The 27,512-nt window shown below is 43.7% G+C and overlaps 1 protein-coding gene across 5 annotated transcripts in view; it reads left to right on the plus strand.

Moving 5' to 3' along the window:
• The window catches only part of LOC138736414 (adenylate kinase isoenzyme 1-like), a 183,595-nt gene that overhangs the window by 138,082 nt on the left and 18,001 nt on the right, over positions 1 to 27,512 (plus strand). For 3 of the 5 annotated variants that reach the window (XM_069885923.1, XM_069885930.1, XM_069885948.1), the window contains 4 exons: positions 9,048 to 9,087; positions 13,389 to 13,424; positions 18,254 to 18,417; positions 19,438 to 19,554. In XM_069885923.1, the coding sequence (XP_069742024.1) occupies positions 9,048 to 9,087; positions 13,389 to 13,424; positions 18,254 to 18,417; positions 19,438 to 19,554 (357 nt within the window). Of the gene's footprint in view, positions 1 to 9,047; positions 9,088 to 12,568; positions 12,945 to 13,388; positions 13,425 to 18,253; positions 18,418 to 18,940; positions 19,355 to 19,437; positions 19,555 to 27,512 lie in introns of those variants that run through there. The other 2 variants (XR_011340277.1, XM_069885939.1) reach the window with 2 other exon arrangements.

Genomic DNA, 27,512 nt, shown 5'->3' on the forward strand with positions numbered 1-27,512 from the left:
GGGCAACATTCTAGTAAATCTTCTCTGCACTCTTTCTATCTTATTGATATCTTTCCTGTAGTTAGATGACAAAACTGCACATTTGCCCTCACCAATGTCTTATAGAACTTTACCATAGCATCCCAACTCCAGTACTCAATACTCTGATTAACAAAGGCCAATATGCCAAAAGCTCTCTTTACAACCCTATCCACCTGTGACACCACTTTCAGGGAATTATGTATCTGTATTCTCAGATCCCTCTGTTCTACCACACTTCTCAGTGCCCTACCATTTACCGTGTATGTCCTTTCTTGGTTTGTCCTTCAAAATGCAACACCTCACACTTGTCTGCATTAAATTCAATCTGCCATTTTCAGTCCATTTTTCCAGCTGGTCCAAATTCCTCTGCGAGCTTTGAAAGCCTTCTTCGCTGTCTACAACACTTCCAATCTTAGTGTCATCTGCAAACTTGCAGATCCAATTTACCACATTATCATCCAAATCATTGATATTGATGACAAACAACAATAGTCCCTGCACTGATCCCTGAGGCACACCACTAGTCTGAGAAGCAATCATCCACCATTCCTCTCTGGCCTCTCCCATCCAGCCACTGTAGAATCCAGTTCACTACTTTACCATGAATACCTAGCGTCTGAACTGTCCTGACTAACCTCCCCATGCGGGACCTTGTCAAAGACTTTGCTAAAGTCCACTAGACAGAATTCACAGCGTTTCCTTTGTCAACTTTCCTGGTAACCTCCTAGAAAAACTCTATAAAATTGTTAGAAACAGCCTACCATGCACAAAGCCATATTGACTGTCCCTAATCAGTCCATGGCTATCCAAGTAATTGTATATTCAAGATTCATTTTATTGTCATTGCAATAAAACAGTCATATTACATGAAATTGCTCTTGCCTGCTGTAAGGCAGACTGTTTCGCTATTGACAGAAATTAACTAAAGCGCTTCTTATAGTCAGATAAAGAGAAGCAAAGGAGAGTTCCCCCAGAGTCACCAAGTGTACGTAGATTTGCCTCCAGCACTTACGCAGCCCCTGCAGCAACACAGAGTCCAGTCCAAACCATTGGCAATCCAAGCTCCAGATCCGAACCTCTGACATGGTCAGGAACCCTTCAGTACCCTCGGCACCCCCTCGCATCTTATTTCTGATACCTGGTATCTCTTCATTCAGTTTTGAGCCAGTCTCCAGCAGTCCCCAGCCTCTGGGTTCCTCGAGTCGCCAGCAGCCTGCCACATGCGTGGATCTTTCAGCCGCAAGCCCCCTCACTAGTCCACTGCCGCGGTCACTGTCTCATGGGTCGTCTCCCCTGCTTCTCCTTCTCAGACGGGGACGGTCTCCCCATTTTGCTGGTGCCCTGCGCCAGTCTTTCACTCCCCTGGAGTCTGCAACCCCTCGTGGCTGCTGCTGATCATAGATGCCATCTTGCGTGCAGATCCCAAGGCCACGAGATTTTATATAAAATTTTGGTCGGCTACTTTAATGGGCCGTTCAAAGCCTGAATAGAACTGATGGCAGTTGACTGGGAATTTGGACCCTGCAGGAGTACTGTATCTTCTCCGCTCCTCGCACTCTGCAAGTCCATACCAGTGGTAGCACTGCCGTTACAATGGCTCCAGCTCCACTGCCATCATTGAAGATCTCTTGGAACACTTTCCAATAATTTACCTACTATGGACCTCAGGTTCACCAGAAATAATTTCCAGGGTTTACTTTTGGAGCATTTTTTTAAACAACGGACCAACATGAGCTACCCTCCAATCCTCTGGCATCACACCCATGGCCAAGGACATTTTAAATATTTCTGCTGGAGCCCCTGCAATTTCTACTCAATTTCATCAAGGCCCAAGGAAATACCTTGTCAGGGCCTGGGAATTTATCCACCCTTATTTAGTTTAAGACAGCATGCACTTCCTCCTCTTTAATCTGTATCGGTTCCATTATATCACTGCCTGTTTTCCTTACTTCCCATGACTCTGTGCCCTTTTCCTGATTGAATATTGATGAAAAAAACATTCAAGATCCCTCCCATCTCTTTTGGCTTCATACAAAGCCAACCACTCTGATCTTCAAGGGGACTCATTTTGTCCCTTACTATCCTTTTGCTCTTAATATACCAGTAGAAACCCTGAGAATTTTCCTTCACATCGTCTGCAAAAGCAACCTCATGATTTCCTTCCTGATTTCCTTCCTGAGGTTTTTCTTGCATTTTTTAATACTCCTCAAGTACCTCATTTGCTCCATGTTGCCTATACCTGTTATACACCTCCATGTTGCCCCTCTCTCTCCGAACCAGATCCCCAATGTCCCTCGAAAATCAAGGTTCCCTATGCCTGCCAACCTGACCTTTGATCCTGACAGGAACATGCAAACTCTGTTCTCTCAAAATTTCACCTTCCATCAAAGACTTATTCAAACCAATTTTAAACATCTCTAATTATAAGAGGTATACAAAACTTTAAAAAATTCTTAGTTTACTTAAAGATACTGCAAATTACTAGGGATTAATTAAACTATTAAGTAAACTAAAGAATAATATAGAAACCACTGACTGGTGCAAACCTTAAATGAATGGGTCTGTGCTTCTTATACCAGCCAAGCCTGAGCTATTGCGCAAGGGTAGGCTACAAGGTACATCCATTCCCTTAGTATGGGACCCCTGGACCCAGTGCCAAGTCTGGAAGCCAACATCACCACGTTAGTCTCTGACCTCCTTGTAACAATGTGCATGCACTGATGGCAGGACTTGTGTACAGCGGGTGGCTGACTGAAAAACAGTCAAGTCCAGGCCAATGTGCTAATATCAGCTACATGCATGCATACACAATATGTACACACGACATGCACATATACAGAACACACACACACCCCTCCCCCCAGTGAAATCTTGCCAACTATTTATATCTGTGTCAGCTGATTGGAGATGGCATTTCATTTATAGGTCAGAGAACTTCACTCTGACCTATGTGAAAATTGACCTGCCTTCTCACTGCGGCTCTTGACAGACACGAGTGAGGAGTACTCAAGTCGAGAGAGGTGCCTCTCTTAATCCATACCAGCTCAGGTTCCAAATCCAGTCTCTGGTAGCTGGGAAACAGCTGCAGCTTCTTCACAGAGAGGGAGAGGGAGGGAGATGTCCAGTGTGAGGGCTGAGCTTGTCACTTCCTGGAGACTGCAGTGGATGAGCATGGATCACCATTACACAAACAACTCCAGCAGGATGAGGCATTTTGATCTCTTAAAATTTACTTTGCCGTTTACAATCTTTTCCACCCTCAGTCTGCACAAAGCTTGGCACCTAGTTTCCAGAGCGCTCTGAGTAAAGATCTATCCATTACACAGAAGTTCTGGAGAAACGCAGCCAGATGCACAGCATCCAGTTGGTTCCCCTTTACTTCCCGAGGATGCTAGTGACCTGCTGAGTTTCTCCAACACAAGGAGTATCAACCCCAGCATCTGCAATGTTCTTATTTAACTCACCCTTCTATTCTTACTCTTTATTTTGTTTTCACCTGATATTGTACTCTCTAGTCAGAGAAAGCGCTCTCTTCCCTGTCAAGATCTTGAAGAGTTTATTGCAAACTTGTCCAGTGAATCTTGGTCAAAATCCATGTGCAGGAGAGTTGGGGATCCCTTGCTTGATAGAGCAGGACACTAAGGGATGGGTAAATCCAGGGTTTGCTTTCTTGAGTGATGCTCTAAGATAGAGCCAGTGAAGTCATTGCCCAGAATTGTCCAACGTGGACACATTGAAACATCAGTGTTCACCTGTGTAACTGTGCTGTCACAGCTGCCAAGTAGGGGCTTCCAGATCACACTCTACAGTAGGAATCCTCATACTCCACAGACTTCCCCACAGATGTGATGCAAGGCAGAGAGAGCCCAAACTCTGCACTCAGTCAGACCTGAACAAACTCAGTGAGCTGGTGCAATGGAATGGAGAGAGTAGGATAGAGTTTGTTATTTGCCCATCCGCACTGAGAGTGACTTTATCCCACCACTGCAGAAGTCCGCGAAGGCACCTCCTTCAGTTTCTCAGAGGCAATTAGAAATGGACAATCAACGGTGGTCTTGCCAGCAAAGTTTATTTGCTCGAATGAATGAAGAGCTGGCAGGAGAGGTGATGGGTTGAATGAAGATGTCAGCTAAATAGCAGAAGGAAGAAAAGTTCCTCTTGGGCAGCATGTGGTGGTGATCCAAAGCACCACAGGGCAAGGGTTGTAACATTCAAACTGAGTTGGATGTGAGAAAAAAAATGTACAGAACTGAGGGGAAAAAGCAAGGATGAGGGAGTGAACTGACATGGTTGTGAAGGCTGAATGGCGTCCTGCTGTGGATAGGTGCAGGGTTAGTGTGCGCTGCAATGCACTGGGCATCAGTTACATTGCTCTGATGCCCAGTGGGATTTTACTGATTCAACTGTGTGAGCAACTGGCCTTTTACTGAACAGCTGGGCTTGGCAAGAGAGAACGAGAGCTTGTGGGTAAGGGGGAAACGTTAGCAGGTGGGCACAGTTAGTGTAGGGCAGCACAGTTAACCTAGGGTGGCACGGTTAGCAATAGGGCGGGATGGATAGTGTTAGGACGGAACAATTAGCATTAGGGCAGTACACGGTTAGATGGTTAGTGTTAGGTTGGCCAATGGTTAGCATAGAGTGGCCAGCAGTTAGCCTTGTGTGGTACAGTTAAGGTGAGGGTGGCACAGTTGGCATTAGGGCAGCATGGTTAATTTTATAGCAGTACAGCGTTAGAGTGGCACAATTAGTCGAGGGCAGCGTGGTTCACCTTGTGCAGCACAGTTAGTGTTAGGGCTGCACAGTTAGCCTAGGGTGGTGCAGTTATCCTAGGCAGAACATTTAGTGTAATGATGGCACGGTTAGCGTTAGGACAGCAATGATTATCCAAGAAGGTACAGTTAGCATTAGGATAGTACAGTTAGTGTAGCAGATAGTGCAACATTTTTGAAGAGCCAGTGACAGGTTCAAATGTGGTACATTTGTAAGGAGTTTGTACTTCCTCCCTATGTCTGTGTGGATTTTCCTCAGTTACTCCACACCCTCCAAAAAACTATGGAGTTTGTAGGTTAATTTGGGTGGCAAAGGCTTGTGGGCTGGAAGGACCTGTTACTGTACTTATATGTAAAAACATTACCTGAAAATGCATTTTAAAGAAAAATCAGAGTGGGGGGAGGGTAAGCTGCTGAGGTCATTACATGGAGCTGTTGCGAGCAATCCCATTAATCTGAAAGATGACCTGCCATCCTGTGTCAACTCTGATCACCCCAGCTGGCTGTTTCAGTCATAAAGGGGTTGGTTTCACACACACACAGAACTCTCAGTAACTGAAGAGTGACCCCTGCAGCTGGGAACTTGATTTGAGTTTAAGTTCTGGGATAAAGGACTGGAATCTGAACCATCAGTCCTACCTTCCTGTATTTTTCAGAAGTGAAGCAGCTCATTTGTGCAGAATATACTTCTGCAAAAACTGATCTGTGAACCTTTGGCATTTATGATGAGGAAATAGACAGAGATGAGTAAATTATTTGCTAACCCTGGATCTTGCACTGACAACAAACCAAAGCAAGAAAGGTGTTGGAATGAGAACTGTGACTAGTAGCTGACTCAGTCCCCTGTAGCAGCAAAGGGGAAGAAGGGATTCACCTGGACACTCCCAAACAGCCATGCACAGTCTCTCTGTGTGGCTGTTACATCCAATTTTACTGGAAGCCCAGAGTGATCAACCTGGTTGTTGAGAGTCAGTGAATACAGACTCACTCCTGCTAACCTTGCCTTTGATCCTTTCAGGAACATACAAATTCTATACTCTCAAAATCTCACCTTTGTAGTTCCTCTGCTTATCTCACACATCCTTGCCTGAAAATATGCATATAGATCCTTTCTCATTTCCTCAAAATTGGCCTTTCTCCAATTTAGAATCTCAACCTTAGACCCAGACCTATCCTTCTCCATAATTAACGAAACTAATGGCATTCTGATCACTGGACCCAAAATGCTCCCCTACACATACTTCTGTCACCTGACCTGTCTTGTTTCCTCAAAGGTGATCCAGTATTGCACTCTCTCTAGTTGGTATCTCTATGTATTGATTTAGAAAAATTTCCTGAACACATTTGACAAAGTTCAAGCCATCCAGCCCTTTCGCTCTCTTCACTTTCACCTTCTTCCCTTTCCCCCTTACCATTCCCCCTTCCCTTTCCCACTTCCCTTTCCCCCTTCCCTTTCCCCTTTCCCTTTCCCTCCTTCCCTTTCCCTCCTTCCCTTTCCCCCTTCCCTTTCCCCTTCCCTTTCCCCTTCCCTTTCCCCTTCCCTTTCCCCTTCCCTTTCCCTTTCCCTTTCCCCTTCCCTTTCCCCTTCCCTTTCCCCTTCCCTTTCCCCTTCCCTTTCCCCTTCCCTTTCCCCTTCCCTTTCCCCTTCCCTTTCCCCTTCCCTTTCCCCTTCCTTTTCCCCCTTCCCTTTCCCCCTTCCCTTTCCCCCTTCCCTTTCCCCCTTCCCTTTCCCCTTCCCTTTCCCCCTTCCCTTTCCCCCTTCCCTTTCCCCTTCCCTTTCCCCCTTCCCTTTCCCCCTTCCCTTTCCCCCTTCCCTTTCCCCCTTCCCTTTCCCCCTTCCCTTTCCCCCTTCCCTTTCCCCTTCCCTTTCCCCTTCCCTTGCCCCTCTTCCCTTACCCCTCTTCCCCTCCCCTTTCCTTCCTCTTCCCTTCCCCATCTTCCCTTCCCTCTTCTTTTCCCCTTTTTCCCTTCACATCTTCTCTTTCCCCCTCTTCACTATCCCCTTCATTTTCCCTCTCTTCCCTTTCCCCCTCTTCCCTACCTCCCTCATTCCTCTCCATCTATCCATTCTGTCTTTTACTGCCTCCTCATTTATCTCTTCCTAATGCCTTTCCTCTCTCTCTTTGCACCTTTATCTTTCTCAGTTGCACACTCTCTTTATCATTCCCCCTCACCATTCACAATATCTGCCATCAACTTCCACATCAAAGCATTGCCTCCATTGGAAATCTTGTCTCACAACACACCATTCCCTCTTCTCTCAACTTGTGTCTCCTTGTCTCCTTTGCCAATGCTCTGGATTGTGCCTTGTGCTCCCATCCCAATGCTGAACTCTTAGCTTGCTGCACACACTACCTTTCCATTTCCCCAAGTCTCATCTAAGATCCATCCATTACTGCAACTAGAAAGCCCTACACTTTTCATCTCCCTGATTTATCATGTTCCATGGAGTACTAACACATGCCGCCACATGTTCATAAAGCTCAGAGCCAGCTCTTTGGACGACTGAACCCATATCATCAAACACCCATTTCCAAAAATCCCACTTGTTATGAATTTTTTTTTTGGAATATTTTATTTTGAGAATTTTCAATCAACATGCAGTTAAAACGAAGAATAATCAAAAAGTAAAACATCAGTATCCATAATATGAACAAAATAATACAAGTATCGATCCCCGTGTCGATATTAAAGAAAGTGAGAAAAAAGAAAGTCAACATGTGATTCAGTTATTATTTAAAAATTACAATAATACTGCAAAAATGCAAATTCAATATTCATGTTGAACCAAAGGGAGAAAAAGATGATAGAAAGATAACAAAGAGAAAGAACAAAATAAGACGAACCCTCCCCCCATACCCCCCCCCCCACCCCCACAAGAAACAAGAAGAAAAAGTGAAAGAAAAAGAAAAGATTGGCTTCATCTCGGATAAATCCTACTCCCATCAAGGGACAAATAACCTGACTTATCTAAGTTCCTCGGCACTGTGAGTACCGGGGATGGGGGAGAGATTTACCCTGATGTATCTTAGGTACGAATTCCACATTCTTGAAAATACATCCTACCTGTTTCTGAGGTGAACACAATTATGCTTTTCTATCTTCCAATGGGCTAAACCTAGCTAGGAATCAGATTTCCAAGTAACTGCTGTGCATTTCCTGGCCACCACTAAAGTGAGCTTAACAAATTTTAATTGATATTGCAACTGTCTCATTTTAGGTCTTGTTTCATCTAAATTCCCCAATAAAAATAATTCAGGTACCTGAGGGAATCAAATTCCAGTAATGTTTTTTTCCAAGATATTACCCAAATCTTCCCAGAAAGCCCTCACTTTAGGGCATGGCCAGGTTGAATGCAAGAAAGTACCTATTTCTTGACCACATCAAAAACACACTTGATACCATTTACAGTTAACCCTTTGGGGTATGGGAGGTAACCCAGACACAGAGAGGACATGCGCACTCCACACAAAAGGCACCAGGGGTCAGGATGAACACTGGTCATTGGAGTGCTGTGCTAGCAACTCCATTCTCGTGATGAAGCAAAGTGCCCTCCCATCATATTACCATCGCTTCCATTGACATTTGCTAAAAGGGCTTATCTCCGTGCTATCTGGCTCCAATGATCGGATGTGGATTCAGAGAGCCCCCTCCCCTTCTGCAAAGCACAGAGAGGTGGTGGAGACCAGGGTTTAACTCTCTTGGTGCCTCTCTGCCCCCTGAAATTGTCAGCCTTGCATTTTGCACTCAAGTCTCTGCTGTGGGACTTGAACCCAGAATCTCCTGGTAAGGAAGAAGAGAGAGCTTTGGGAAGATTGAAAGAGAATATCTTTGAAGGGCAATCTCCCACTGCTAAAGACATTAAATTAGGCAGAAAACTGGTGGAAGGGGGCAGTGGTGTTGCAACAGAAGGGCAGACGAGGGATTTTTTTTTACTTAGAGAGGATTGTAGCTCCCAAAGTGCTTTGCCGAGATGCTGCACATGCTCAGTGAGCAGAGAGCTTTGCAGCAGTGAGGCCTGACAACAAACCGTGAGCTAGAGTTGATCTCTGGCAAGTGGCTGTGAAGGGTTGTCGGGGACAACACTTAGGAGCTGTCGAGTCTGTCTTTGAATCTCTTTGCATGCTGTTGCCTGCATGTGTTGGCATAGCCAGCTTCAAACACTCTGTACAATTGCAGATCTCATAAAAAGAAGTGTTCTTTCTTTCTAAAAAGGGGGAAAGATAATTAACCCCATTTTGTTTTCGTCTGTTCTAGTCTGAGGGATCTTTGGCCACAGAAGATTTCACAATGTCAGGTAACGACTCCATTTCTTTAAACCTGGAGTGAAAAGATAACTCTCAGAAACTTATTGTCTTCCGTCATCCAAGGCTCCCTTTGCAGAATGATTTGGATTGCTGTTTGAAGAATGTCCCCTCCCACTGAGACAGCCAGTCACTGCAGCTCAGTGGTGCTGAAGACAGTTGCTGCTTTTCTTGTGTGTGTGTGTGTGTGTGTGTGTGTGTGTGTTATACAGACACAGACACACACACACAAAATCCATTGTGGATTGGGAGGTGGAGAAGAGTAACTCTCACTCCCAATACAATGCATATGTATATTTGTGCAGTGTGCATTGAGCTTGTGTTCCCGTTTATGTGTATCTTTGTTCAAGTATGTGGAATGATTGAGATCTCTTTTGACTGAAACATTGAAAGTGCTTAATTGGAGGATGCCACTAGAGGTAGGGGTTCACCTGATGAAACTTCCGGGAAAACTACAGCAAGAGACAAGCCCAATGTTTTCATGCCCTTGGTGGTCTTGTAGTAGCTGAGGAATTTAACCCATCCCATTTTTGGCTTGAAGCATTGACCATTCTTTTTCTCCCCCTGAAGCTGCTTGACCCACTGAGTTCCTTCAGATGTATTTAGCGTGAGATTCCAGCTTCTGTGGTCTCCTGTGTGAATCTCCATCAATCTCATTCCTTAATTTGTTAAGATCAAGCCCTGTGTATCGTTGGGAAAACCAGAAGCTTGTGTCCCCAGGTAGCCCAGCAGAAGGGATCCTATACCGTGTCACCAGGAATGTTCATTCTGAGGTTAAGGTTGAAATAACTAAACTAAATGAGAGGTATAGGATATCAGTGACACAGTGGCATGGTTGTGTTATCCCTGTGGCCATTCTGTTGACCTTATGGAAAGCTCCACAGATTTTCTCAGTAGATCATATCTGTGGGGTTGCTTTTTTTTAATCATTTGTCTGCAGAGTATCTGTAAAAGACTAGACCACAGATCACCTTCACCTTGAACATGCACAGTGGGAGAGCCCCAGCCTTTCATTCACCATCAGGACTATCATCTAAGTTATTGTCAAATAACTCCTTGATCAATATCTGGGTCTGCCATGCCCTGCACAGAGGTGGTATTGCCCCCATGTTCCACCCAAGGGTGCTGCCTTTTCTTATAATATTATACAGGCACCAAATCTGGTCCTGCACTTGGCCTTCGAGCCAGTGTTGTAGACGGTGAAGGGCAGGTATTTGAGGAGGTCACAGCGGAAAAGGTGTAACCTGCAACACACTCTACCGGGTTTAGTACAGTACCCATGCAGGAAGTTGAAAGGTCAGTTTTGGGTTAGACACGCCCACAGCAGGGAAACAGACCATTCTGTCAAATGAAACATGCTGATCATCAAACGTCATTTTATTCTCCCAAACAACTTCCCTGAATTCCACCATCTCCATCCAGTTCACCATTATGGTAGTGATCCAGTTCAGGAAAGGCCTGGTTGTCCAGGAGGTGCACAGGACTAGGAACAGGGCCCAATTTCCCCTGAAATGGCCCAGAGAGTGATGTGAAAATCCTCTCCCTCTGGATTTCCCCAGCCACCTCTCTGCTGCTTCACTCTCCCTCCAACCCTCCCTCCCTCGCCCACACTTCCCCCTGCCACCCCTTTCTACCCCTGTCCACCCCCTCTCCTACCCCTGCCACCCCTCCCCCTGTCCACCATCCTCTCCTCCCCCTGTCTACCCTCTTCTACTCCCCTGTCCACCCCCCTCTCCTACACCTTGTCCAACCCCCTCTCCTCTCCAAACCCTCTCTCCTCCCATGTCACCCCCTCTCTTCCCCTGCCACCCACTCTCCTCCCCTCCTCCTGTCCACCCCTCTCTTCCATCTGCCACCCCAACACCCCCTTTCCTCCCCGTCACCTGCTTCTCCCACCCTGTTCACCCTGCTCCATCCCTGTCCACCACCCTCTCCTCCCCCTGTCACCCCCCTCTCCCTCCCCTGTCAAGCCCTCTCCTCTCCTTGACACCCCCTCTCCATCCCCTGTCACCCCCTCTCCATCCCCTGTCACCCCCTCTCCATCCCCTGTCACCCCCTCTCCTCCTCCTGTCACCCCCTCTCCTCCTCCTGTCAACCCCCCCTCTCCTCCTTCTGTCAACCCCCTCTCCTCCTCCTGTCAGCTCCCTCTCTCCTCTATCTGCCACCCCCTCTCCTCCCCGTCACACACCTCTTCTTCACTCCCCCTCTCAACTCCCTTTCCTCCCTCTGCCACCCCCTCTTCTCCTCCTACCATCCCCACTCCAACCCCTGTCACCCCCTCTCCTTCTCTCTCACCCCTTCCTTCCCTGCCACCCCCTCTTTTCCCCCTGCCACCCCCTCTCCTCCTCCTATCCACTCCCCTCACTACCCCCTCTCCACCCTGTCACCCTCTCTCCTCCTCCTGTCAACCCCCTCTCCTCCATCTGCCATCCCTCTCCTCCATCTGCCACCCCCCTCCCTCTTGTCCACCCCCTCCTCCCCTGCCACCCCCTCTCCTCCATCTGCCACCCCTCTCCTCCATCTGCCACCCCCCTCCCTCTTGTCCACCCCCTCCTCCCCTGCCACCCCCTCTCCTCCATCTGCCACCCCCCTCCCCCTTGTCCACCCCCTCCTCCCCTGCCACTCCCTCTCCTCCATCTGCCACCCCACTCATCCCCTTGTCTACCCCCTCTCCTCCCCGTCAACCCCTCTCCACCCCCTGTCAACTCCCCCTGCCACCCCCTCTCCTCTATCTGCCATCCCCTCCTCTCCCTGTCCACCATCTCTCCTCCCTCTGTCGATCCTCTCCTACCCCTGTCACCTCTCCTCCCCCTGATCCTGATCGCTGGAGCTATAACAGCACTGAACTAACCACTGAGTTAACCGTGCCACCCCAACTGCGTCAGATAGTCTTCCAGCTAGCCTCCCTCCATCTACTATCTGCTTGGTATTTGGTGGGATCTTGAGCACACAGTGAGCTGCTGGAGCCACTCAGCATGTTGGACAACATCCAAAGGTAAGAATGGTCAGTTAACATTTTGGTTTGAGACCCTTTATTGAGACTCAAATACTCTGAGGAAGTTTTGTAGCCCTCCCACCCATGGGCACTACTTCACCATGCAGTTCCTTCAGCAGCCCATTGTTCGCTCAACATTCCAGCATCTCCAGGTTGTGTGGTTCTAAACTGTGGGATCTTGCTGTGTGCATAATGGCCTCTACCTCCAAGGAGGCAGCTAGTATCCAAATGCAAAGGCTGTGGGTGATTATAGCCAGCGCTCTGACCAAGCCTAATGTAATGTTTTGTTTAAAACATTTCACCACACACGTGGGAGGTTAATGGCTTTCCAGCTCTTGTTAATGTGTTACAGGTACAGCAGTGCTGTTAAAGTTATTAATCTAAGGAAACAATGGGCCTGTATCAGAAGATTTTAATGGTTAACCTAGCCTGACTTCCCTGTAGACTTAGTGGCTGAAGGATCAAATCTCTCCTTTCCCTTTTCCATTTTCTTGCATCCCTTCTCAGCAAAAAATTCTCTCTACTGAATCTCCCCTGTCTCCTCCCATCACCAGGACTCCTTCTGCTTGTTAGTATAGGGTGGCGTTGAAGGAGCAGCAAAAAACGGGGAATGGAATTCCAATACTTAGTGGTTCAGCCTCAACTTCCTGCCAAATATCAAGACTAGCAGCCGTAGCCATAGAAACGGATGATTCAACAGTGGCTGCTCACAGGCAAAACAGTTTCCCTCATTAAAGGGAAGGAATATGTGCCTGCCAGCTCTCCCCCAGTAGGTGCATCAAAAAGAAACGTAAAGTATGGGTGTCAACTGCTCCTCGAGCTCTTCAACAAAAGTGCAGAGCATTGCCCAAACAGGTAAGGAACAGAGGGTGGGACCGTTCAGACTGATGGGCCTACTCCAGCCACACTCGCTGTTTCCAGTTTATTTCAGCCTGGTCAAGAGATTGCCACAGGGCCAATTGAGGAAAGTCACTAAGAGGGTAGACTTTACAAACTTCTTACCCGCAGAGTATATAATGGCTTAAAAGCTCCACAGAATAAGATTAATTGGAAAATTACTCTGAGTTAAACTGTGACCATAAGAAAGGAGGTTAACTGACATAGGATGTCCTTAGACTTATTCCTCCGTGCCCTAATCAAGGATGTCTGGGACTTACATTAACAAAAAGTAACCAGGAATTTTCAGGAAACTATTGGGAGCTGTAGTTTCTTTCAAAGACTGGACTGGGGTTTTGTGCTTAAGACCACAACGTGTTTGGCAGGGTGGATTTGACAAAATCATTCTGTTTAACCCCACAGATAAACTGAAGGGATGCAAGATTATCTTTGTTGTGGGTGAGTGCACTGTTTATTTTTGATAAATCAGTATCAGCAGTGGTAGCTTGAAGCCACGGGGTTGTATAAGTATCCGGCATAGTCCTTTCCCGTAATGTGTGACGCCAGTCCTACCAATGTGGTGGAGCTAATCCGTCCTCGGAAGTAGCTCGGCTCAACCTAGGAACGGCTGGGCATGGGGAGTATGTGCTGGGTCTGCCAGTGTTGATAATCTCAAGTAATCAATCATATTAGTGAAGTGAGCTGACAGATACATGATATGAATTATGATTGTTGTCATGAGCTACATGTGTGCGAACCGAGGAAGGAGAAGATGTTCTCATGAGCTACATGTGTGTGAACCGGGGAAGGAGACGATGCTCTCATGAGCTACATGTGTGTGAACCGGGGAAGGAGACGATGTTCTCATGAGCTACATGTGTGTGAACCGGGGAAGGAGAAGATGTTCTCATGAGCTACATGTGTGTGAACCGGGGAAGGAGAAGATGTTCTCATGAGCTACATGTGTGTGATCCGGGGAAGGAGAAGATGTTCTCATGAGCTACATGTGTGTGAACCGGGGAAGGAGAAGATGTTACAACGTTTACAGGATGGGGGAAAGTGTTGTTCCTACTCAGAGGGAGCACTGTGTGTAGCTCTCCCTGCTGCTATAATGTTGCTACCTTCTCTCAGTCACAGCATGGCAGAGTGCGAATCCCAGAGGAACACAAGCCAATTCGGCCTCTTGTGCCTCCTCCAATGGTCAAAGGTATCATGGCAGATCTTTAACCTTAGCGCCCCTTTCCTGCACTAAAGGAATCCCTTGATTTACTTTATCACTGTCAGAGTGTATCACGCATATGGTCACTGTCACTGTACACCCCTCAATGTGCTTGTGTTCCCTCTTCCACTGAGCATCATAGCATATTCCTCAAAGAATATGTGGGTGTATCCCTCCTGTTCATTGTGAATCTGCCCCAAGTGCTGGCAGTACTATAAATCTTACCCCAGTGAATGTCACAGTACAATGCCTCCCTCCCTGAACAATGCATCTTTCATGCGCTCTTTGCCATCTTCAATCTCAATCCACTGCTCCTTAGACAGTTCAGGGCTTCGTCAGTACCATACTGGCAGTTGTGCAGCACTCCCTCAATGCGATGCAGTGATCCTTCACTCTGGCACAAAAGTAACATTCCAGCACAAAAGTAAGCCCTTCGGCCCTTCTGGTCTGTGCCAGACTATTACTCTGCCATGTCCTACTGACCTGCACACAGGCTATATCTCTCTATATCCCTCCCATCCAAGTACCTGTCCAAATTTTTCTTGAAATTCAAAATTGAGCCTGCTTTTACCAATTCAGCTGGCAGCTCATTCCATACTCCCACCACTCTCTGCATGAAGAAGTTCCCCATAATGTTCCCTTTAAACTTTTCCTCTTTCAACCTTATCCCATGTCTCCTAGTTTAAATCTCACCTAATCTCAGTGGAAAAGACCTACTTGCATTTACTTTATCTATACACATCATAATTTTGTATACCCCTATCAAATCTCCCCTCATTCTTCTACTCCCCAGGGAATAAAGTCCTAACCTGTTTAACCTTTCCCTGTAATTCTGTTCCTGAAAACCTAGTAAATCTTCTCTGCATTCTTTCTATCTTATTAATATCTTTCCTGTCGTTAGGTGACCAAAACTGCACACAAAACTCAAAATTTGGCCTCATCAATGTCTTATACCACTTTAACATAGCATCCCAACTCCTGTCCTCAATACTTTGATTTATGAAGGGCAATATGCCAAAAGCTCTCTTTCCAACCCTACCCACCTATGACTCCACTTTAAGGGAATTATGTATCTGTATTCCCAGATCCCTCTGTTCTACAACACTTCTCTGTGCCCTACCATTTACTCTTTATATCCTTTCTTGGTTTGTCCTTCCAAAATGTCTGCATTAAATTCTGTCTGCCATTTTTCATCCCATTTTTCCAGTTGGTCCAGATCCCTCTGCAAACTTTGAAAACCTTCTTCACTGTCCACAACACCTCCAATCTTAGTGTCATCTGCAAACTTGCTGTTCCAATTTATCACATTATCATCCAGATCATTGATATAGATGACAAACAACAATGGTCCCTGTGACTAGTGGTGACCACTGAAGACAGTCCCCCAATCTAAGAAGCAATCATTTACCACTATCTCTAGTTTTTCCTGTTCAGCCATTGTCAAATCCAGTTCACTACTTCACCATGAATATCTAGTGTCTGAACCTTACTAAGTAATCTCCCATGTGGGACCTTGTCAAAGGCTTTACTAAAGTCCATGTAGACAACATCCACAGCCTTTCCTTCATCAACTTTCCTGGTAACCTCCTCGAAAAACTTGACAAGAGTGGTTAAACATGACCTACCACATACAAAGCCATGTTGACTATCCCTAATCAATTTCTGGCTATCCAAATAATTGTATATCCAATCTCTTGGAACACCTTCCAATAACTTACCTACTACTGATGTCAGACTCACCGGACTATAATTTCCAGGATTACCTTTGGAGCTTTTTTAAACAATAGAACAAGATGAGCTACCCTTCAATCCTCTGGCACCACACCTGTGACTGAGAAGATTTTAAATATTTCTGCCAGAGCCCCTGAAATTTCTACATTAGCCTCCCTCAAGATCCGAGGGAATATCTCATCAGGGCCTGGGGATTTATCTACCCATATTTGCTCTAGGCCAGCAAGCAATTCCTCCTCTTTAATCTGTATAGTTCTGTGACCTCACGGCTTATTTTCCTTACTTCCCACAACTCTATGCCTGTTTCCTGAGTGAACACTGATGGAAAAAAAAACATTTAAGATCTCCCCCTTCTCTTTTGGCTCCATACTAAGGCAACCATTCTGATCATCAACGGGACCAATTTTGTCCCTTACTATCCTTTTGCTCTTAATATACCTGTAGAAACCCATAGAATTTTCCTTAACATTGTCTGCCAAAACCACCTCGTGTCTTCTTTTAGCCATCCTGGTTTCTTTCTTGAGTTTTTCTTTGCATTTTTTATACTCCACGAGTACCTCATTTGCTCCATGTTGCCTATACCTGTTATGCACCTCTGTCTTCTTCTGAACCAGAACCCCAATATCCCTCGAAAACCAAGGTTCCCTATGCCTGTTAACCTTGCCTTTAATCCTGACATGAACATACAAACTCCGTACTCTCAAAATTTCACATTTGAACGTCCTCCCCTAACCTTCCACATCCTTGCCCTAAAACAACTTGTCCCAATCGACGCATTCTAGATCCTTTCTCATTTCTTCAGAATTGGGCCTTTCTCCAATTTAGAATCTCAGCCCGAGGCCCAGACCTACCCTTCTTCATTAATTAATTTGAAACTAATAAAATTATGATCACTAGACCCATAATGTTCCCCGACACATACTTCTGTCACCTGTCCTGTCTCGTTCCCTAATAGGAGATCCAGTATTGCACTCTCTCTAGTTGCTATCTCTATATATTGATTTAGAAAATATTCCTGAACACATTTGACAAACTCCAAGCCATCCAGTCCTTTTACATTATGGGAGTCCCAGCCAATATGTGGAAAATGAAAATCTCCTACTTTATGTTTCCTGCAGCTGTCTGCTATCTCTCCACAGATTTGCTCCTCAAATTCTTGTTGATTATTGTGTGGTCAATAATATAACCCCATGAGTATGGTCATACCTTTCCTGTTCCTCAGCTCCACCCATTTAACCTCAGTAGACAAACCTCTGGTTTGTCTGTCCTGCCTGAGCACAGCTGTGATATTTTCCCTGATGAGCAATGCCATTCCTCCCACTTTCATCAGCCCCATTCCATCGTGTCTAAAGCAATGGAAGCCCAGAACATTGAGCTGCCAGTCCTGCTCCTGCAACCAAGTTTTACTAATGGTCACAATGCCATAATTCCAAGTGCCAATCCACGCTCTAACCTCATCTGCCTTTCCTACAATACTCCTTGCATTGAAATTGATGCAGCTGAGAACATTTCCACCACGTACAACCTGGTGACTTCTAACAGTGCATGCAATTTCACATAATCTTTTCCCTCCTCCATTCCTCTCTCTGCTCTGGCTTTCTGATTCCCCTCCCCTTGCAAATCTCGTTTAAACCCAGTAGAACAACATTTGCAAACCTTCCTGCAAGGATATTAGTCCTCCCTCCAATTCAAATGCAAACTGTACAATCTCCCATTCCCAGGATTTGTGTGTTGCTGGGAAGACCAGTAATTACTGCCTGTTCCTTGTGGGAATGTCAGGGAATGCTTCCTTTCACCCATCAGGAGAATGGCCTCCCCTGTTGCCAGGAATTCCAGGATTTGAACACAGTGGGTCATGGAAACAGTAGCATTATTCCCATTCAGGATGGTGTTGTGGTGATCAATGATCATGCGTGAGCCTCCATAATAATTATGGTTAACAGTATCCATCAGAATCAGTATTGGTCCTGATTTCATGGGATTACCACAATGTGTTCATATCTGTGTGTGTACATCACAGATGAACTATCTGTGGATGGACAAATGGGTTCTGGGTAAGCAGTCATGATAATGTAATGTTTATTGTCATACACAAATGTATTTAATTGCTGCAGCCAAACATATTTTTATTTTTAAAAAGTGACAATCATATATATTAAATGGAAAGAGATAAAACAAAAGATAGATAGAAAATAAATATTCAGTAGAGCACCAAAGAATGTCTGTTATCATCTGCAAATATATCTGTCAGTATAACACAGGCTTCGGTTTGTGGTTCACCTGGAGCTATCCTACTATTGTCTTGGTAATATGGTGTCCGGTTTCATCCTGTCAATAGGAGGGCCAGGCTCTGGTAAAGGCACTCAGTGTGAGAAGGTTGTGCAGAAGTATGGTTACACTCACCTGTCCACTGGAGACCTGCTGAGGGCTGAGGTCAGCTCTGGCTCAGAAAGGGGGAAGAATCTCCAGGCCATTATGGAGAAGGGGGAGCTGGTACCTCTGGTAAGTTCACCCACACTGAGGACATCTTGCTAAAACATGCCATCTCCCTTTGTGAAAAGTCTTGTCCTGTGCCAACGCTAAGAATAGAACTCCTTTGTGGTTGAAACAGTCTTCTAGCAAAGAACCAAGGTGTGAATGCTTTGAGTCATTGCTGGGGATGTTAATTTCCTTCATTTTCACCAACAATCTTTTATCTATTTTCTACCCATAGTCCAGAGATTCAAAGAGGCCCAATCATCTTGTTCCCAAGGTCCATTATGAGTCGTGTGCCTTTGGTCTATGGTCTGATTCTGAATCTCACTGCACAGAATGAGAGCATTTTGCCTCCACCCCTCAGGCAGGACTTTGACGAATCTATGCAATTGGCCCACTTCTCCTTCTCCCCATCTTCCTGCAAGTTGTTTTGCTCCAAGTATAAAAACAATTCTATTTTGAGAGTTCCAATTAAACCTGTTCTCATTAACTGCAGGAGGAACATTTTCATTTTCCTGTATGTTTTTGATCATTGTTTCTTTGTCCACAGGCCCTCCTTCAGAACCATATCATTGTAACAGCACTAATAGTGTTGCCTCACTGAACCTCTCTGCAAAATTGTGCCCTGCTCACCTCTAATGTCAAGGTGATGCTCTGTCTACTGAGGAAGATAATATCAGACTCCTTCTCCCACAAATGACACAAAGCCAGCTATAACGACATCCACACTTTCTACAGACCTCCCCAAGATCACAAAGCCTCAGTTGTATAAATTCAGAAAGACAAACTTTGGGATTCAAGTTCATCCTCGGGAGCAAAGTCCCTAATGTTTATTGCCCTCTATTGATTTCACTGGAGCAGTGTTTCAGAATTTCCAGCACACCATTATATTGCATCACTGGATTACTGCTGAGTCGCAATCATATCTGTGCATTGGCCAACGCCCTACACGATGGAATAATTGGTAACACACTATCAAGCCTCATACGTGTTTCCTTCTATGTGGATGCCTCGCACTGACCACCCACCCCTGGCTCCTTTCCACAGGAAACCGTGCTGGAAATGCTGAAGGATGCAATGATTGCCAAAGCAGATGTGTCAAAGGGCTTCTTGATTGATGGCTACCCCCGGGAGGTGAAACAGGGAGAAGAATTTGAGAAGAAGGTACGGGGTTAGTGTTGGAGTGGGGAGGAAGGAGTGGAGAGGTAAAACTTTTAGCATACGAGTTTCTTGTCTGAATCTGAACAATCAACTGGGGCCCTCTCCCAGTGTGCTGTCCAATGCTCATCACTCAGCCAACATGTCACCTTCTCTGCTGATGAAGATTAACTTGCAGTTTGTCTGGTAATTACCTCATTGATGTTGATGGGAACTCATGGTGTTCAAATTAGTTGTCACCTTTCTCACTTTGACTACACTTTAAAATGGCCTCATTCAGTTTAAAGCATTCAGTGGTGTGAGGTTGTGGATGGCACTATAGAAATGTTATACCAAAGTGGGGTACATAACATGGGGACCGACTGACTACATGGCAAAGGGAGGACTGACCCCATGTTATACCTGAGAGGGGTATATTGCAAAGAGGAGCACTGCCCTAATCCACCCCTCCATTGGTGGAGGAGGGGAGGGTCCATCTATTCTAACCAGAAAAGTTCAGGAAAAAGGAAGGCAGCCTATGCGCTGGCTGCTCCAATGTGACAAACCCATAAACACCCAAATATCAGTTTCACACCTTTGTTGTGAGTGTTTTGGACATTGTGAAAAAGTTTAATTAGTTTTGTGTTAAATATTCAATGTTGGGGGGAAGGGGGAGGAGAGGGGATAAAAAAGAAAATTGTATTGAATTAGCAAATACAATGTAAATAATGTTGATATTTTTGATAATGATATTAATGATATTGGCAATTGTTGGAGTTTGAGTTGAAAATTATAAATAAAATATTCAAAAAAAAGGGGGAGGACTCCCCACTGTTATACCAGAGAGGGATAAATAGCATGGGAAAGACTGCCCACTGTTATACCTGAGAGAGATACATAGCATGGGGGTGGACTGCCCCCTGTTATACCAGAGAGGGGTAAATGGCAAGGGGGAGGACTGCCCCCTGTTATACCCAAAAGGGGTAAATGGCAAGGGGGAGGACTGCCCCCTGTTATACCCAAAAGGGGTAAATGGCAAGGGGGAGGACTGCCCCGTTATACCTGAAAGGGGTAAATGGCAAGGGGGAGAACTGCCCCCTTTTATACCAGAGAGGCATGAATGGCATGGGGAGGACTGCCCCCGTTATATCCGAGAGGCATAAATGGCAAGGGGGAGTATTGCCCCCTGTTATACCAGAGAGGAGTAAATGGCAAGAGGGGACATTGTAATTTTAAACAATGGTGGTCTTGGTGATGATCAGGTGTTCATTATCTTTGGTATCATAGAATTATCATGGAACAGAGGAGGTAATTTTCCAATTGGCACTCGCATGGATCCTTTCAAATTTATTATCATCTGAATGTACATATATAACTAGGTGAAACACTGTTTCTCCAGATCTGGACACATTACACACAGCACATATATACATCAAGATATATTTTTTAAAATGTATGTGAAATTTTTGGGATAATTTACTCGGTTACAGGATACCGTTCATCAATTTCACAGCCTGTGGGAAGAAGCTATTTCCCAGCTTGGCAATCCTGATTTTAATATTCCTGTATTTTCTTCCTGATAGTAGTGGGTCAAAGAATCTTTATGCTGGATGGAAAGGGTTCTCAATAATTATTTGAGCCCTATTTAAGTTCCATCAGTTCCATGCTCCACTCTTTCTCCATTGCTCGTTCAATGACACACTTCCTTCTAATTGCATTGATTCACTCCACCCCCTTCTCTGAATAAGACAGTTTCCTAAATCTCTTTTACCTTCATTATTAAATCTGCCCTCCATTCCTTGAACCACCTTCTGATGGAAACAGCTTCCCTCTATTTGCTGTATCTAAACCCTCCTCATTCTCGCAAGCCTGTATCAAATATTTCGATTCCTTGATCCAGTTAAAACAACCCATGCTCCAGTCTGATTTGCAGTCAAAATCCCTCACTTCTCCAGTTCTTTCCTACAGCCACATCTTTCCCCATGCAATTGGAACAATTCTAAATGTTTCAGGAAATAGTCCAAATCAGGCAGATACATGTTCAATATTTGATCAGTGATTGAGAAAAAAGCTGGTGACTCCTACTGAGTCCGTCCAGAGTCCAATGACAGTCTGACCAACTGACTCTCATATGAAGATGTAAGTTTCATTGTAAACAGAGAACTCATTTACTCAAAAAAAACAAATCCCTTGCAAAGATATCTTTACACATCTACGCTAACATTTCAGCTAGAGTTAATGGGGAGTCATATTAACTTGTTGGAATTTTTCTGTGCTTAATAACCAAAGTTACAAAGAATGATTAACTTTGTTAATAAGCAGTGTTCTTTTCTATCTGTGTACACTTCTCAGTGAACTTTCCTTGTTAATAGGGAGGGGGGAAGGGGTTAGCGTGGTTTGATGAGCTGATTTAAGGTCCATAGTAATATGTTTATTTTAGTAATATATACCTGTGTAATAGTTGATACTGTGTAAAAGTCAACCCCCTATTTTTGACCCCAAAATTTGGTATTTAGAATGTATCACATGTAAAATTTTTGGTCCCACCCACTGGAGCTCCCGATACCCTGACCATGGACCCTCGCCTCTGCTGCTCGCCCATCTGATCTTTCGATGCCCTGACTGATGACTCTCACTCCAGCCATCTGCCCACCCATCTGATCTCCTGTTGGCCTGACTGAGGACTCTAACCTCAGCCCCAGCCACATGCCCACCCGATCTCCTGTCACTCTGACTGAGGACTCTCATTTTGGGTCAGCCACCCACCCATCCGATCTCCTGGCGCACTGGCTGTGCTCCCTCCCCTCAGCCGCTCACCAATCCAATCACCTGACGCCCCAAACATGGAGTTACCTCCGGGTCCCTGCCACCAGCCCGCCCATCCAAGTTCCCAAGGCCTCAAATGATGCAGGTACTTACCACGGTCAAAAGTAGTACGGATGTAATAGACGACCCCCTAAATTTTATCCTAAAAATTGGTCCACAAAATTTGACCATTACACAAAGATATCAGTTTTTGTGATGAAATTTGTGCTACATTTTGGATCCTTTAGATTTTGGGAGAGATCAGAATCAATTTATTTTCATGAACATGTCACAAAATTTATTGTTTTGCAACAGCAAACATTGTTATAATAATTACAGAAATTTACAGTCCAGAAATAAGAGAAAATGAGGCATTGTCTGTGGTTCATTGTCCATTCAGAAATCTGATGGCATAGGTGAAGAAACTGTCCTTGTGCCACTGAGTGTTTGTCTTCACTGCTTCCTGATGGTAGCGGTGTGAAGTGGGCATGGCCTGAGAGGTGAGGGTTATTGAAGATAGGGGGTGCTTTTTTAGAACATTGCCTCTTAGATGTCCTCGATAGACTGGAGACTGATGCCTGAGATGACACTGGCTGAGTTCACAACTCTCTGTAGTTTGTAGATTACATAACGATCAGTTAATCGAGATTGAGCCACCTCATTGTGCATCTCTCCTGATAGAGAGAGGTGTGTAGCATTCATTGGATTGGTATCGCTTAAGATTAAAGCACTATCACTACAGACCTTCCAACCACCAGTTCCAAGCTCTCTTCCACTCTGTAGCCAGATCAGGACTCCTGATAACTTCCAGAATCAAGGCCTGTTCTCAGTCTGCAGAGGATATACCCTGCACTTTTGATTTAGTATTGCACTACCTGCTATACTTAAGTGGGAGTTGACTGGCCTGGATAACACACAAAACAAAGCTTTTCACTGTACCTTGGTGCATGTGACAGTAAACCATTCAATAAACACCCCCAGAAAAGCATTTAAGCAATGGTAGTCAAAGAACAACTTAGAAATCCTCAGCAATCTCCCATCAATTTACCTCGACCATTACACCAGGAATCAAAAGTCACAAGAATAGATTTAGATAAGAACAGCTGGGAGGTTGTTTTGGGAATACGCCTACACCGAAAATATTGACCCTCCTCCTCACTCCACCACCCCCCCCCCCCACCACCCCTCTCTGCCTGTAACACTGTTCCTTAACCATGACGGAGCTGGTGCATGGAATCATAGGCATTGTACTCCATGACACACCCATACTTGACCATTACCTATGAGCTCATTGTCCTCAGGAACTCGATTGTTTGGGAAAAAAGGGGGGAAAAAAGTAAAAACACACAGAAATGCTGGAGGAATTCAGCTGGTCTTGCAGCATCCATAGGAAGTAAAGATATAATACCGACATTTCGAGCCTGAGCCCTTCATGAAGGAATAAGCAAAGAATGGGAAGCAGTGTAAGGCTGAAGTTCCCACCTTTGTTTTAAGTTCAGCAGCAAATTGACAGGAATTGCCACCTCCTTGGGCAAGACTGCTGCAAGGGTCTGTTGTTGCATCACACAAGAGAGCTGCAGACAGACTATTGGAGAGGGGTACAGACGACACTTTCCAAGTTCTAGTATTTCCCAATTTCAACATGTGTCATCTTCAAAGAATCATGAGCAACAATATTCTGAATTACTATCTTATTAATCCAATAAATCAAACTTTGTTGATGCAGCTTTAAGTAGCTTTAATTCATTGATAAAACAGATAAACATTTTGCATAACTTCGGATTGAGATTTTCATAATTGATGAATAAACTAAGCCTGATAGTCAATTTTAAACAGATATAAGAGGAAATAGACAAAATAAGATGAATTCAAAGAAAAGTATCTCAAGCTTACATCCCCTTCATAATTCTTCGAAGAATGAGATGCAAGCTCTTGATCCGCTCGGATATTATGACATTACGTCATAGTCCTATGGTAACATTACAAACAATACTCCTTCTTAAAGTGATAGGCCCAAAATTAACTACAAATCAAAAACACAGGTTTTAACCTTTACATTCTGGCCCCTAATTATTATAATAGATATTAATGACTAAAATATAATAATTACTATTACAGATACAAAGGAAAATAAGTATAAGATTAGAAATCAAAACTTTCAGCTTCTTGTAAAAGACAGATTTTACTAATAGGTTGATTTAAGTACCCAGTCTTGGTTTTAATCCGCACTTGCTGAACTAAACCTTTCTTGTCTGGAACTGTATCCACGATTTTCCCCAGCAACCAAGAATTTCTTGGGGCAGAATCGTCCATGTTAATTACAATGCCTCCGCATATAAAATTGTATTTAGCTTTAAACTACTTTTGTCTTTCTTGTAAAAATGAAAGATGTACTTTAATCCATCATTTCCAAAATAAATCCGCAATAAACTGCACTTTTCTCCATTTGTATCTTGCATAAATATCTTCTTTCTGAAATTGACCCGGTGGTATTAAAGGTTTAGATTTGAGAAGTAAGAGATGATTCGGTGTAAGTGCCTCAATGTCACTTGAATCGATAGAAGTTTTTGCTATTGGCCGACTATTTAAAATAGCTTCAATTTCGCACAATACTGTGTGAAGATTGTCATAATTAAGTATTTGACTATTCAAAATGGAATCACCTCTATGATGTGATCCTGTGGGTGGGTTAAATATCCAACTAATTTGTTTCTAATTTCTTTCTGAAGTAATGCATCATGAGTTTGATGTTGATTCCATTTTTGAATTGCTTTTTGTAACTCTAGTTGAGTTCCTGTAATGTTAGATACATTATCAGAACGTAATTCCTTTACTTGACCACGTCTGGTGATAAAACGTTGAAGAACATTGATAAAAGAATCTGTATCAAGTAATGACACTACTTCAATATAAATTGCTCTCGTAGTTAAACAAGTAAAAATAGCTCCGTATTATTTTTCATCACTTCGCCCTCATTTTACTTGTAAAGGGCCAAAATAATCAACTCCCATGTATGTAAATGGGGGTTCATCAGGTGAAATTCTGTCTTGTGGCAAATCCGCTATTTGTTGTTGTCCAGGTTTAGCATTCAAAACCTTCTTGATCTCATTAATTCTATTGGTCACAAAGGTACGAAACCTCACGATTTTGTTATTTTTATTTAAGCACGGATGTACTATCAGTTCAAAACAAAGAATCTGCTAACTCCATCTGTAATTCTCTTCTTAACATGGTGCCTATTTGCTCGCCATAGTTGCAGCAGTCAATTGCATTCGAGGTATGGTGACTGGCTTTAATGAAGCCACTCTGGATTTTCTCATTATAAATCCTTAATGGTTCTTGGTTATTTCGCAGTACTAAATAGCTGACAGGACCAAAACCACCTTCGCTTGCATTAGCAAAATGGTGTAACTGAGCAAATGTGGCAATACCAAAATCTGTAGGTTTAAAACATTTGTTGACTTCAATACTTTTAACATTTTAAGACTCTCAATCCAATTCATCCAATCTTGTACGATGGAATTTGGTATAGTTTCATCCCATCCAAATTTTCTTCTGCACAGTTCTTGCAGAATTTTCTTGGCTATTAATACTATTGGTCCCATTATTCCCAAAGCATCATATATTGAGCTTATGATCGAAAGAGTACCTCTTCTTGTCAAAGGTCGTTCTTTCAAAACAATTTTGAATTTGAAAACATCAGATTGAACACACCATTGCCCTCCTAGAATTCTTTTGACAGGTAGAAAGTCACAATCCAAGACAAGATGTTTTATCTCCTTTGCTCTTTCTGCCTCAGGAATAACAGCCAACACATCTCGACTGTTGCTAATCCATTTCATAAGGAAGAAACCTCCTTTATTACAGATCTCTTTTAACTCACAATAAAGATTTATTGCTTCTTTTTCTGAAACCACTGAAGTAAGACAATCATCCACATAGAAATTATTTCTGATGATGGTGATAGGTTGAGACCTAAACTCCTCTTCATCATCTTCAGTACATTTCCTGAGACCAAAATTTGCACAACTCAGTGGTGAAGTTGCTCCAAATAGATGAATTGTCATTCTGTATTCAATCATATCTTTACTGTAATCGCCATTAGGCCACCATAACAATCGTAGAAAATCACGATCTTCTGATGGTACTTTCACTTGATGAAACATCGTTTCAATATCTGCAGCAATTACAATAGGCTTTTTACAAATCTTATCAGAACACCTATTAAAGTACTGGTTAAGTCTGTACCTTGTAAAAGTTGAGAATTCAATGAAGCTCCTTGAAATGATGCTCCACAATCAAATACTATATGTAGTTTCTACTTTTGTGGATGTATAACTCCATGTTGAGGTAAATACAATTTTCTACCATTTTATGTTCCAAGCTATCTTCAGATACCTTTTCTACATAACCTTTGGTTAACATGTCCAGCTTGACATTGCTATATTCCAAATGAAAGGAAGAATTTCTCTTGAATTTTCTTTTCAAATTCAGCATACACTGTCTGCAATTATTTTATTATCTGGCAGACAAATTTCCCTTTTCTTCAAAGGTAATGCTATACAGTAATGACCATCACCATGTTTCACAGAATTTGAAACTAAATCCAGAAACTGCTTATCCGCCTTCAAAGGTTCTTGAATATCTTTGAGACATTCATGGAAATCAATTTTAAATTGTTGTTCCCATAGATCATTAAGTTTGACAACTGAAATTCGGTTGACATTTACATTTGATGACTCCTGATCATTATTCATTTTTCCTAATGGTTCATTAAGCAACATTTTAATGGCATAAGGTCCGTTATGACTCCTTATTACTTCAAGAGGTTCAAGAGCTTTTTGTACATCTAATCCAGTTAACATCTCGATTTCTTTCATCAATCTTGGGTAAGCAAACTTCTTTTAGATGATCCCATTGTTTGATATCATCCTGATAGAGAATATTCTCCTTATTCACAGGCTGTCTTTTCTGAGTATATACACTTGGAAGATCGCAAAATTCATTGCTATTCAAATTCAGCAATCTGTAAACCTGAAACTACATTAGTTTCAATGTTCCTTTCATCATGCATTGTCTTCAACAAGATCTGTGACCTTTTTCCATTGAAGATTAAGTTTATTCATTAATTCAACAGTACAAAATAATGTGGTACTTCTTGGATCAAGAAATGAGTAGGT

This window comes from Narcine bancroftii, chromosome 1 (assembly GCF_036971445.1).
Source record: "Narcine bancroftii isolate sNarBan1 chromosome 1, sNarBan1.hap1, whole genome shotgun sequence".
NCBI lineage: Eukaryota > Metazoa > Chordata > Chondrichthyes > Torpediniformes > Narcinidae > Narcine > Narcine bancroftii.